Source organism: Mobula birostris, chromosome 22 (genome assembly GCF_030028105.1).
Source record: "Mobula birostris isolate sMobBir1 chromosome 22, sMobBir1.hap1, whole genome shotgun sequence".
In the NCBI taxonomy this organism is placed as follows: domain Eukaryota; kingdom Metazoa; phylum Chordata; class Chondrichthyes; order Myliobatiformes; family Myliobatidae; genus Mobula; species Mobula birostris.
Window position 1 is genome coordinate 14350660 of NC_092391.1, and position 14169 is coordinate 14364828.

Sequence of the window (14169 nt, forward strand, 5' to 3'; positions counted from 1 at the left end):
GCTGGAGAAAAGGATGCTATCTGATAATTACCCAAGTGTCCATTGCCTGAGTATTAAATGCAGATGTTAGCAGTCAGTTGATTAGTTGTTCATCCCAGGAGTGATTATAATCAAACATTGTATTTTTTTCAATACATAGTGCCAGTTACAGTTATTCAAAAGCAATTTTAAATCAGATTCCCCAACTTTTAAGTGCTAATTGTGATATTGGTTCAACAAAAATTAATTGACGGGATTTACTGGAACTCATCAAGGCTTTATAAGGTCCTCTGCCTGTAGTTACAGTTCAAAATCACTTGACTTTGAATTTGAAAAGGACATGTTCAGCACTCTGTTTGATTAATTTACAACTTAAAATCATGTGTGGCTGCTCATCATTCCCTTTGGCTGTTTCCTACAACTAGAGATGGCGATCAGTTTCAGCATGCATGTTACACCTTGGGCTGTTTAATAAGGAGCCATGTATTTACATCCTCCCCATGGAATGCCATTTCTGATCAAATATTAGTTGTTTGCTGATGTTTATATTTTTAGATGGAACAATCTGCTCTGCAAGCGGAACTGGCAAAGGAAAGACAAGCACTGGAAAACGCTTTAGCAAAGGCTCAATTAGTGGCTGAAAAGGAGCATGAAAACAAGAAATTAGTTGCGCAGCTAAAAAATCTACAGGTAAGTAGTTTAACGAAGTTACACATTTGCTGGACTCTAACCTTATAAAAATACAGTTATATCCATGTATAGAGTACGGTTGTAATTCTTCTAACAAATTAGCTCTGAAATCGATATTTGGTGTGCTGTTTGGTCTCTGAAAAAATGGTAAATTTATTTTGAAATAAGCATTTTGTAAGCTTCAGAACTCAAAATATATTTATTGCAAAATACAGTACTGCAAAAGTCTGTTCCTAAGACTTTTGCACAGTACCCAGAGGAAACCTATGCAGTCATGGGGAAAATGTACAAACTCCTTACAGGCAGTGGTGGGAATTGAACCCGGGTTGCCTGTGCTGTAAAGCATTGTGCTAACTGCTACACTACTGTGCCACCCTAATTTTTCAAACTGTTGACTAGGGACAAAATAAATGTACCCCAAGGAAATGAAAGCAAGCCTACATGGGTTTGTGAAGGGGAAAACGTGTTTGGCCATGCTGATAAAATTTTTGGATGAGGCACTGCAGTGATAGAACATTGATTCCAATTGTTTTGTAAATTTAGTTGTAAATTTGGTTTAGCAATTTCATATTTGTTCTGATTCCTTATAATAGTCAATATCAAGGTGCAGCAGATGAGTTATCTTGCATGTAATAAAGCATGAAATGGAAATAATAGAGTAATGCAAATCACTTATTATCCATTTATCATCATCCATAGTCAACAATTTATCCGCAATTATTGTTTCTGAAATTTTTGCTGTTGTTTTATTATGAATTATGGAATGGGCATGCTTGATATTCAAAGAGGATGTTACTTGTATAAAATTTATTGATGATATTATCAACATCAGTTATTTGAACTACTGTTCCGGCTGTTCAAATTTCTTCATTTCAAAAAAAATGTTAGTGTTGCTAAAATAAAGCTATTTTGTCAAATTCAATTTCCTAAGCTACTGTGCTCATAATGTCCACTGAATTTATATTTACAAGCACAGGTTAAATTAGTATGATTTTGTAGTTTGGTGAGTTAGCTTTCAAATTGAAGTTCTACAAGTGAAAGATTGCCTTCAATTAAGATAAAAATCTCTTCCTTTAGTTGCAGGTCCACATCACCATTGTTTGTAAATAGCAATTGAACGTTGATGCTGACAGAATGGAAGAAGTTTTATTTTGTATTTGGGTCCAAACTTTCTTGTACCCCCTATTGCTAAATGCTTACGCAAGGTGTCAGAGAGGGATAATTACTATTACATTTCCTCCTGTAATGCTATTCCTGTCTCTGACTTTCATGAGCACCATTAATAATTTAGTTTCTTTTTGGGGACGTAACATTTTTAATGTGATCAGTGTCCCTTCATGACAGGTGTCTTTATGACCAGTAACAATGTATACTTTAAATTTAAAGGCTGCATTAAACAGTCAGGAGTAAAGATACTTTAATACTAAAGGTATTTGTTACAAGGTAGTTGCATTCTTTCCAGGTTGATAACTCCTTGTTGAAAGAACAGCTTAAAGAGTTACAGACACACATGAATCAAACAATAAAGACCATGATTCATCCAGAGGAGGTGTCTGCTCGCGTTTCTGAACTTAGAAGAAAACTGGGTTCTGGTATTCAGGAGATCAGGTAAGAATATTTGGTCTACATTATAAATTTGAAATTGCAATGCTTATCTATGATTTTCCCAATGGAAAATAAATTTGCTTATTTTTAGGCCTTACAACCAGGGAGACACTTTGGGAAAGAACCTTGCTGAATTGCAGAAGCAGTTGAATGAAACATTAAAGCATTCACAACAAGAAAAAGAGGAAGTATTATGTCATTGTAAGAGATTAGAACAGGAAATTATGACATTACAAGAAGAGCTGAGGAATACTCAGGAGGATTCTAAGGCAGCATATGAAAAAGCAGCAGAGACACTGGTAATTATATGTGCTTGGGGGAAAAGTCATTAATAACATAGCTCAATTAATATACTGTACAACATTGTCAAAGCTATGAATGTGAATAATTGCAAAAAATAATAAATATTTCAACTAATGTATTAATGATCACCAGAAATGTTTTATATAAGGTATAATTATCATCCTGCATGGTATATAACATTGTGGTAAGGCCATAAGACCTATTTCCATCCTGATGTATTTTTGGAGTGACTGAGATACAATTAGTAGAATTATTTTCTTTAACTCCTGTCCATTTTATTGAGGCCCTCCACTGGTTGGAATTGACCATGGATATTGTGTCGTAGTTATCTACATGATACGCAAGCCAGAGCAGTATGATACGGAGACTAAGCTGTTACCCATGCAGCTGATGAATTTTAAGGAACTGTAAAGACTGATACATTTGGCAGCAGTGACATCACAGGGATTGCCAGTCAGTGTTGAACTCCAGCTCCAGATTTTTCCCTCACGGTTTACTCACAAAGCCTTCCCCATGATTGGGTATAGCCGCAAGGCAACTTTGGCTTGAGATCAGAGTTTTCCTTCTCCTAGATGAGCTGCTGATCATGGATGGCCAACCATCTGCCTTAAGTGACTAGTTTTAAGGTGCTAGTAACCCATCTTTGCTCCTTCTGCCAGTAGAAATGGATCTACCAGGTTTAGTAGCTAAGCCAGACGTGGCCAGAAGATGGAATTAGTTGTCAAAAGCTATTTGAGATGCAAGCCATTGGGAGTATTTAATTGGGATCTTATCCCCACTACTTCCCCCAGCTATGGCAACCTCAAGGAAACTCCTGTCCATTCAGTGTTTTTTGTATGATAGCAAATGGAGCAATTGTATCTAATGCCAATGGTTTTACTTGTTTCTTTATGAAGAGATCCTGCAAATACTGTCTATGAAGGTTCTCAGTCATCCAGGTCATTGTATATCAAGCAGTAGTAAATCAAGACAACTGCGTTGTTTAGAAGACATTTTGTCCCTCATCTGAGAGGCTTCTTTGGTTCTGATCCATGGTGGGCAGTTTTCTGGCTTATAAACTCTTTAGTTGTTTAAAGGTATAGCAATCACATGAGGGTTGTTAGGAGTCATAGAGGTAATGGGGGTTTATTAGTCTTATTTTTGCATGAACGGAAGTGTAAACTGTGCTGGAGACGCCAGGGTAGAGGTGTTAGAACTGCATTATAAGTAACTAATAGGTGATGTTATACCTCACTGCCTTTGTTCAGGGATGGGTTTTCCCATTTGGCAAAGATGGCTTCTTTAATTCCTCTTTCAAACCACCTGTCCTCCCAATCCAAAATGTGCACATTATTTGAAAAACACAGGGATTTGGTGTTTGTTGAAAATCCTTCTGAGTTTCTCTGAAACTCGAGCTACATATGAGATAACTATGTTTTTTCTCTGTTTGCTTTGATCCTTACCTCTGTCTGTCCTTCCTGGCTTTTGTTGCTGCGTTTTTCAAACCTACAAACAAATTCAGGCAGAAACTTGTCCACCCCAAGGATCCTACATCCAAACATAAACAGAGCAATACTGTATATACTATCCAATGCAATGAGAACTGCACAGATTTGTATTTTGGTGAGACAAAACAACCACTTCACAAACAGATGGCCTAACATAGGAGGGCTAACACCTCAGGTCAAGACCTGGCTATATATCTACACCTAGAGGACAAGGGACACTCCTTGATAACAATATGCACATTTTGGACAGGGAGGACAAGTGATTTGAAAGAGGAGTTAAAGAAGCCATCTTTGTCAAATCGAAAAACCCATCCCTGAATAAAGGGGGTGTAATACGACACCACCTATCAGCTACCTCCAGTGCAGATCTAACATCTCTACTCCGGTGTCTCCACACAGGTCACACTTCCATTCATTACAAAGATAAGACTAATGATCCTCTCATTACCTCTACAACTCTTAATGATCCTCAGGTGATTGCTATACCTTTAAACAACTCAGAGTGTATAAGCCAGAAAACTACGCACCATGGATCAGAACTGAAGAAACTTCTCGGATGAATGGCGAAACGTCCAGTTGCCTTGATTTGCTACTGCTTGACCTGCAAATACTCTTCTATTCCATCTTGATGCCTAAGAAACAAAATGACAGCAATATTTTTTAGTGTGTAGCAATAGAACCCAAGGGGTTGAGAACTTTAGAAGCACATTAAATTACAGGCATCCATTAACAAATTTTACTACACTGATCCTAATAGCCCAGGTTTGGAAATGTTTTCTGTAAAATAAGGGAGGTTGGCAGTATTCAGACATATTTCAAAAAGCAAAATGTGTTTAGTTACATTTACTAACATTAAATGTGAAGAAAAAAATTGCACCACTATTTATTGTTTTCATGTTATTTAATATTTTTATTTAGGTAAGCATTGATCTTTTTCCAAAACACTGCTTTCTCTGCTGTGGTAATTGGATTTAAATGACCCTATATTTTATAAGGTTCCTTTCCTTACAATAGTTGTGGTTTCTGCGACAGATAAAATCTGAGAAAGGGATCAGTCAAGCTCAAGCACAGCAGCTGAAGAATAAGATAGCAGGTCTCCAGGAGCAACTGAGAAACATGCAAGAGTTACAGGCTCTTGCTGACGAGCAGCTCCAGGAGGCAAATGAAAATCGGGATAAACTTCTACAAGAACTCGAAGCTAAAGAAAATAAGGTAATAATTTTACTTAGTTTTTGTGATTTAAAACCAAACATGATAATTTTAAATTACATCCATCAAAAAAAAAGCCACAGACACTTTTGATTGAACAGCTCTTAACAATATGACAAAGCTCATTTTGTGAAGTGTCAATCAACCCTCACTCCTTTACAAACCTCGACATCATTGTTGAAGCTCTTACTATTAACATACTAGTGTTTGTATTTGACCAGAAACTTAACTATACCAGGAACACAAAAGCTATACATCTGAGAGTACAGTGTCTATTCTGCAGTGACACGTTTCCAAATTCTTGCCAAATACAGTTTGTAAGTCAGATCGAAAGTGATCCACTGCCTTGGTGAATTTATCGTACACCATCCACAAAATTCACTACAGAACCCAGCTTCGTTTGATTCATATTGTTTTACTTTTAATTGAAGAGTAAAATGGAGGATGCAAGAACTCATTTGAAATTATGTAATCTTGAGAAAGAGGTGAAAGACTTGAAAGCAACCATGGCTGCTTCTGACAAGATGGCTGCCAGACAGCTTTCTACTGCCAGGGACCACCTGAAAGCTTTTCAGGGAACTGTTCACAAACTGAACCAAGAAAAGACAGAGGTGACAGTCTTTGCAAAATATTTTTCCCATTCAGGAATTCTTTTTTCAAATTTATCTAAATGTTCCATCAAAGCATATTTACTATGACTTTGTTTTGCTTTGGATCACACTTTTCATTCTAGGAAACGGAGGTAGCAGAAGAATTCCGGGCTGAGGCAACTCGGGCAGCTCGAGGTCTTGCCAAAGCAGAGGCTGAAATTGAGCTGCTGCAAAGTCTATTAAAGGACAAAGAAAACCAGGTGAGGGCAAAGGATCAATATAAAGAGTATCCATCTTTTGTTGTTTGAGGTTTATATGAAAGTAGGATAGAAGGAATCTGTGAAATTATTATTGATTGGTTGTCTTGTCATAATCAATGATGACAGAATTTTAAACCTGTGCTGGTGAGTTTTTAAAATAGAAAAGCCATTGCACTGGTGCATGTCACTCTCTTGACCTTGGAAGTCTGGGCCCGGTGGTATGAGTAGTTGTCATTAGTATTTACTGATAACTAAATAGTCTATAGGATTATCATTAACGTCAGTACAAATCTATTAGTCTGGATTCACTTTCTGTGTTATTATTTGATGCAATTAATATATTTTCAAAATTATGATTTGAGGCAATGTGCTATTTGATTTTTTTTTTTATTTTAATAGAGGCAGCCAAATAAAGAGCCCAATGTGGTTCTTTATAGTAAGTATTTGTATATCCTGTGTCCTTGCACTGAAGAGTATATTCAGTGTGTAATCCTGTTGTACTCTTGACCTTTGGAAAAATAAATTAATGCTCAAAAGGTCACCTATCAAATAACTAGCCAGTTGAAATTATAGAAGTTAAAGTCATTCATCCAAACAGGATTTGAATTGCAATACTGGAAATGGAAAATATATACAGTATATTACTAAACTGTCTTGTTTTCCTATTCTAAAGTGAATCATTGGAATTTAGCAATATTTTAATTCAGTAAGGCTTGTATTTCAGCTGTCAATGGCAAATAGGACTTTTTCAGGTAACTGACTATTGTTGCAAAAGAACTATCATTTTAGATTTCAAAGAACTACTGCTAATACTCTCTTCTCCCTCCCCCCCACCCGTAATTTTTATTCCTTTGTTTTGGTTATGTTTCATTGAAGTTGATTAAATAAGTGCATGGAGAATGTTAAATGTATTTGCAAGCAAGAAGACTTTTAAAGAATGTAGTGACCTAATTTTTATGACATTATGTATCTATGGATATTAACAACTGTTTTAGATTCTAGCTGAAATCCAGGGATTTGATTTTGGAGCAAATAGTGTGAATGCCCAACAGCTAGAAATTGAGAGACTAGGTCGAGCTCTAAATCGACAAAGTGCAGAAGTGAAGCGTCTTCAGGATCATCTCAATCATATGAGAGAAGGTAAGTTGCAAATAAATTTGATTTTTATTTTACTTTGTGATTAAGTTTGTGTATGTGTTTTTACATATGCACATATGTTCGCAAGTGCTAAAATTTTCAATATTGCAATGAACATAACAGCAAAATATTTTCTCCTTTGTAAATTAGATTATGTAGACACGTAGTCCTCTTTTATTGTCATTTAGTAATGCATGCATTAAGAAATGATACATTATTTCCTCCGGTGTGATATCACAAAACACAGGACAGACCAAGACTGAAAAAACTGACAAAACCACATAATTATAACATATAGTTACAACAGTGCAATAATACTGTACTTGATGAAGAAGTCCATGAGCACAGTAAAGTTGAAGGTTTTTCAAATGTCCCACATCTCACGCAGACGGGAGAAGGAAGAAAGACTCTCCCTGCCATGCCGACCACAATCCGACTCTGAGTCATCCGAAAACTTCGAGCTCTGATCAGCTCTCCATCACCGAGTACTGAGCGCCATCTCTGTCCGAATGATTTGACCTCCTTCTCGGTCGCCAAAAGCAGACAAGGCTGGGGATTTTGAGGCCTACCCTCTGAAAAATTCCCGACCACACAGTAACGACAGCAGCAAACGGGCTTTCAGAAGTTTCTCCAGATGTTCCTCTGTGCTTTCATGTCCATTCTCCATCAAATCAGAATTGTCCACGGCCCCTACTTAACAGATACAATATCATCTTTCACCGGAGGGCTGCGCATACGCAGGCGCATCGCCATTTTCTCCTCCCGCCATTTTTCTTTGTGTGAGAAAGACTAGTGGGTTTTAATTATGGTAATTTTTTTAATTATTGATTGGGCAAACTTTATAGGTAATTTAATTTCACGTATTGTAAAATTACCAATAATTTACTTTTGTCTGAGACTTGTAAGTTTTAAAGTGTATTAAATTCCTACTGTGTTTAGACATTGTAACTTAGTTTACATAAACTTTTGCAAGAACCTTTTAAAGATGTGGGTAATAAATTTGCTGACCTGGCAGACTAATATCTTCATAGAGACTCCCTGATTTATGCTTTCGCAGTTAAGGTGGCTCCATACCACCAACTACATGCCTATGAAGCAAGTTAAAAATGTTAAAGTCTCTTTTAATATTAATTAAAAGATCTATTTTATTTCTCTGTCTATTTATCTAGTCAGCACAATTATATTTTAATTTTATACAAAAAGCACAATATCACTGAAGACAAAGTATGAAGTAATTGTTCAAGTTTAGAGAATGACAAATGACTTTTCTTTCCAGTATTTTTATTATTAATCTTACATATAAAAATAGAGTACAGGAACATATATATATATATCAATCAATAGATTATACTAAATCGCATATAAAGACTCCTTACCCTATATTAGATTATGAAGACACGCAGTCCTCTTTTATTGTCATTTAGTAATGCATGCATTAAGAAATGATGCAATATTTCCTCCGGTGTGATATCACAAAACACAGGACAGACCAAGACTGAAAAAAACTGACAAAACCACATATTATAACATATAGTTACAACAGTGCAACAATACCATAACTTAATTAATTCATAGAGATTAATTTGTAACATTGAAATATAGTAATTTTATTATATAAAATATATCTAACCCACTACCAGGACCGAAACTGATTAGTAAAGAAAAAAAGGGAAAAAAAATTATTACAGCAACGCACATCAAAGTTGCTGGTGAACGCAGCAGGCCAGGCAGCATCTCTAGGAAGAGGGGTCTCGGCCTGAAACGTCGACTGTACCTCTTCCTACAGATGCTGCCTGGCCTGCTGCGTTCACCAGCAACTTTGATGTGTGTTGCTTGAATTTCCAGCATCTGCAGAATTCCTGTTGTTTGCGTTTTAAAAAAAAATTATTAGTCATCATCTGTGCTTTAACAGCAAATCAAAGGTTTTGAAAATAATTCAAAAAAAAAGGTCCCCACAATGTTTGAAAGTCTTGGCTAGATTCAGAGATTGAACATCGAGTCTTCTCTAAATTTAAACATGACATCACATCACGTAACCATTGAGCATGGATAGGAGGGGCCGCATCTTTCCATTTAAGCAAGAGCGTCCTTCTGGCCATAAGAGAAATAAAAGTCAAAATGTGCAAGTCAGATGATTCCAAAATAATATCCTTTCCTCCAACAATACCAAATAAAGCAGTCAAAGGATTAGGCTTAAAGTTTACTTTGAAAAGTATCGAGAAAGTTTGAAATACTTCTTTCCAATATTTTCCAAGACTTGGGCATTTCCAAAACATATGAATGAGTGAAGCTTCTCCATTATTACATTTATCACAATATGGAGATATAGCCAAATAAAAACAAGACAGCTTATCCTTGGTCATATGGGCCCTATGGACCACTTTAAATTGTAGGAGAGAGTGGCGGGTACATAACGATGAAGTGTTAACCAATTTAAAAATTTTCTCAGAAATTGAAGTCTGTAAATCTTGTTCCCAAAGATTTTTAATTTTATCTGAAGGAATACTGCTCATTCCCAACAGCATATTATAAATATTAGATATAGATCCATTATAAAAAGGTTTCAAATTAAAAATTACATCTAGTAGATTCTTATCAGGACTTTTAGGAAATGTACTTATTTGAGACCGTAAAAAATCTCTTATTTTGTAGGTATCGGAAAAAATGAGTTTTGGGTAGACTCTATTTAGCTGACAGTTGTTCAAACGAAAAAAGACTTCCCTCTACAAACAAGTCTTGAAAGCATTTACTACCTAATCTATCCCATTCTTTAAAACCCACATCAATCATAGAGGGTTTAAAAAAATAATTAGAAAAAATGGGACTCGAAAGAGAAAATCTCAATAAGCCAAAGTATTTTCGGAATTGTATCCAAATTCTCATAGTATGTTTAACTACCAGATTATCAGTTAACTTACTCAGACAAAAAGGAAATGAGGATCCAAGAAGAGAAATAATAGAAAATTTATTGACAGAGTTAGCTTAAAAAAAAACCCACATCGGGCAGTCCTCATGATTAATGTAATGTAACCAAAATGTAAGATTTCTTATATCAACTGCCCAATAATAAAATCTAAAGTTTGGTAAGGCTAATCCTCCATTCTTTTTATCTTTCTGAAGATGAATTTTATTTAATCTAGAACGCTTATTCTTCCATATATAATGAGATATAATAGAGTCAAGAGAATCAAAGAAAGATTTAGGAATAAAAACAGGCAATGCCTGAAAAAGATGTATAAATTTAGGTAATATATTCATTTTAAAAGAGTTAATTCGGCCAGTCAGCGATAACGAAAGAGGCGACCAATTTGATAGTATCCTTTTTACGTGGTTCAATAGGGTAAGAAAATTTTCTTTAAATAGACGCTCATAGTTTTTAGTAATTGTTACACCTAAGTAGGTAAATTGGTTTCTTACAATCTTAAAAGGAAGGTTACAATTTGTTGGTATCAAATTATTCAAAGGGAAAAGTTCACTTTTATGTAGGTTTAATTTATAACCTGAGACCTGGCTAAAACATGAGAGTAAAGAAAGCACATGGGGTAATGAAGTCTCAACATTAGAAATGATCATCAGCATACAGCGAGACTTTGCGAATAGTGTCTCTCCTTAAAATACCGATGATATCATTAGATTCTCGAAAGGCAATGGCTAAAGGTTCTAAGGCTAGATCAAAAAGCAAAAGGCTCAACGGACAGCCTTGTCTAGTGCCACGTTGAAGCTTAAATGGTTTGGAATTATGAGAATTAGTGATAACCGTAGCGGAAGGAGCTAAATAAAGTAATTTAATCCATTGAATGAAAACGGGTCCAAAATTGAATTTTTCTAAAGTTTTAAATAAATAATTCCATTCAACTCTGTCGAAAGCTTTCTCAGCATCTAGGGATACCACACATTCCAATATCATGTTAGAAGGAGAATAAATAACATTTACTAACCAATGAATATTAAAGTGAGAATATCGATTTTTGATAAATCCAGTTTGGTTATCAGATCTAACAGATGGTAAAATATTTTCAATCCTATGGGCCAAAACTTTAGATAGGATCTTAGTATCAATATTAAGCAAAGAAATTGGTCTATAAGAAAAGCATTCAGTTGGATCCTTATTCTTTTTAAGTTTTTTTTTTATGAAAGCCTCATAAAAAGATTGAGGGAGTCTGCCCAGTTGAATGAATCCAAAAAAACTGAACGTAACAGAGATATAAGCAGTAAGGAAAAGATCTTGTAAAACTCTCCAGAAAATCCATCTGGACCCGGAGCTTTCCTCAAATGTAATGAGCGCACAGCCTCAACAATTTCCTCAAAAGAAATAGGTTGTTCCAACGACTTTCTGTTGTCGGCAAAAATTGTAGAAATGTTTAGCTGGTCTAAAAAGTTGTTAATTACAGTGTTACCCTTAGAAGATTCAGAACTATAGAGTTTAGAATAAAATTCTCTAGAAGTATCATTTATTTCTAAATAATCAGTTGTCCTATCACCATTAGCTTTGCATATTTCTTTAATCTGCTGTTTAGCTATAAAGGTTTTAATTTGATCAGCCAATAATTTACCTGTTTTATCTCCATAAATATAAAATTGACTTTTATCTTTTAGGAGTTGGACTTCAATTGGATAGGTTAAAAGAAGATCATATTTAGTTTTAGTTTCAACACGTCTTTTATATAAGGCAGGTTCTGGAGCCAAGGCATACTCTTGGTCTAATTGTTTCAGCTGATTAGTTAAATCACTTCTCTCTTTATTAGCTTTTTTCTTAATACTTAGAGTATAAGAAATAATTTGTCCTCTAATATACACCTTAAAGGCATCTCATCTGATAAGACTAGAAGTCTCCTCTAATGTATTCTGTTCAAAAAAAAGTAATTTGTCTCTTCATAAACTTTAAAAAATCTTTATCAGATAACAACGTTAAATTAAATTGCCAAAACCTATTTGTTTGAAGAAGACCAGGGAAATTTAAAGATAGGAGCACAGGAGCGTAATCTGAGACAGCAATCTCTTTATATTCACAGGATCGAACTGATGGAATCATTGGGCTATCAATAAAAGAATAATCAATCCTGGAAGATGTATGATGGAATGACTTTTCTATTTGTTGTACAATTACATATCTTACTCGATGTGCTGCTTGCTTTGTTCACTCCAGGCCTCTGTTCTGTAATTAACAATGCATTCTGAGTCAAAAGGATAGCTTTTTGATGGCTCCTCTTAGCTTATCTGGTTACATTGTACCAATGAATGTTTTGTTTTGTCTCTCAGGTAACTTAAATGAAATGGAAGAGTTAATGAATGAAATCTCTGCTCTCAGAAATGTCCTTAGCAATCAGAATGACTACATTAACAGTATGATGGATCCATTTAAAAGACGGGGTTACTGGTACTTCATGCCATCTTCACCAAAAGTAAGGCAAATACAAAGCTATCAGTACATTTTGTCAATTCTTTATATAGTTTTAGTCTGTACCAAACCAGTAAGTAAAAAGCATTTCATTTTAAATTTTATTTCTAACAATATGGATTTAATTTTTGGCTTTCCTGCTCACCCGAATATAAACACTTTTTCTATTCTCAATTTTGAGAGTTATGTCTTTTGTTTAATTGTGTTTTGGATTAGCAGCATTTTGAAGTGTTTTGGCATTTTACGTGATTACAGTCAGGTCACTTTGTTACATGGTTTTATTTGCATATGCAGTCATATCATTTCGTCAAGGGCTATGAGTGAAAGTCCCTAGAACCTAAAGCAAAGTTGTACAAGAAATCAAAGCTTAACTTGTTTATTGTAGCTTGGTATGGTAATCTTTGACTTTAAAGGTCATAAGAATTGTTGAATGGAATTTAATCCTAAATTGGCAATGGGGCACTCATTAGTCTGCTAATTGGTGTGTAGATTCAGTTGAATTCTGTATGTAGACAGGGTTACTGAATTGTTTCCCTTTCACATTTATTTTAGCCACCAAGCCTGAGATCTCAAAACAGCCACACAAAAGATTCTGGATTTAGCTCCCTCCATCAAGTTCCACCATCCCCAAGTCAGGGATCAATTCCTAGAAGAGGAGGCAAGGAAGAATGTACATCAGTTCCAGGTGGTTATTGGGTCTATTCACCAATAAGACGTACCTCACAATGGACTCGTACCCAGAGAGGTATGAAACATAGCAGAAGGAAGCAAGTTCCCATTTGTTTAGGATAATATATTATGAAAAATATTTTCTGTGATTGATATTAAAGAAAGCTATGAAACATACTAGAAAGGAAGTAATAATATTGTTCTTAAGTATTTTGGATAGTACTTTTTGTCTAAAGGCAAAAAATATTTATAATCTAGAATTTGAAAATATCAGATACCCAAATAACAAAATTATGATTACATGTTAATATAAAAATAATTAGATTTCATCAAAAATGACAGATGCAATACTGATAAAGAAAATAATGGAATAGATGTTTTATAGATTGTACATTTTTTTTGTATCAGCAGCTGATGATGAAGATAGTGGGACCGAAAGTGATGGAAATGGCACAGCTAAGCAAACATTTATTGCTCCACCTGGTTCAGTCATTTATACCATGTACCCTAATGGTACTCCGTTGCCTCAAGGGACTGTAGTGTATGGACCTGCACCTGCACAACCAGCCAATGTTAGTCCTGTCCCTCCAGGCACAGTTCTTTATGGACCACCACCACCTGGAACACAAGTTGTTTATGGACCTCCCCCTGTCAACTTTACCATCCCTCTTATTCCTGAAGGTGTTCTTCACTGCAATGTACAGGAGCACCATGACCTGGTAAGAATTATTTTCTGTGCTGTATTGCCCGTGGCTTGTAGTTGTAACAGATTAAAAACCTTATGTGAACAAAATACTGAAAAAAGGCAAAATGTTGCAACATAATAAGCAGTCTTTCACCTA

The 14169-nt window shown here is 35.2% G+C and overlaps 1 protein-coding gene across 7 annotated transcripts in view; it reads left to right on the forward strand.

Moving 5' to 3' along the window:
* The window catches only part of cntrl (centriolin), a 119906-nt gene that overhangs the window by 47268 nt on the left and 58469 nt on the right, over positions 1 to 14169 (forward strand). For 4 of the 7 annotated variants that reach the window (XM_072240055.1, XM_072240057.1, XM_072240061.1 and 1 more), the window contains 10 exons: positions 535 to 669; positions 2132 to 2277; positions 2366 to 2573; positions 5097 to 5276; positions 5705 to 5884; positions 6007 to 6123; positions 7119 to 7263; positions 12520 to 12662; positions 13211 to 13403; positions 13736 to 14046. In XM_072240055.1, coding sequence (XP_072096156.1) covers positions 535 to 669; positions 2132 to 2277; positions 2366 to 2573; positions 5097 to 5276; positions 5705 to 5884; positions 6007 to 6123; positions 7119 to 7263; positions 12520 to 12662; positions 13211 to 13403; positions 13736 to 14046 — 1758 coding nt within the window. The remainder of the gene's footprint in view (positions 1 to 534; positions 670 to 2131; positions 2278 to 2365; positions 2574 to 5096; positions 5277 to 5704; positions 5885 to 6006; positions 6124 to 7118; positions 7264 to 12519; positions 12663 to 13210; positions 13404 to 13735; positions 14047 to 14169) is intronic. The other 3 variants (XM_072240056.1, XM_072240058.1, XM_072240059.1) reach the window with 3 other exon arrangements.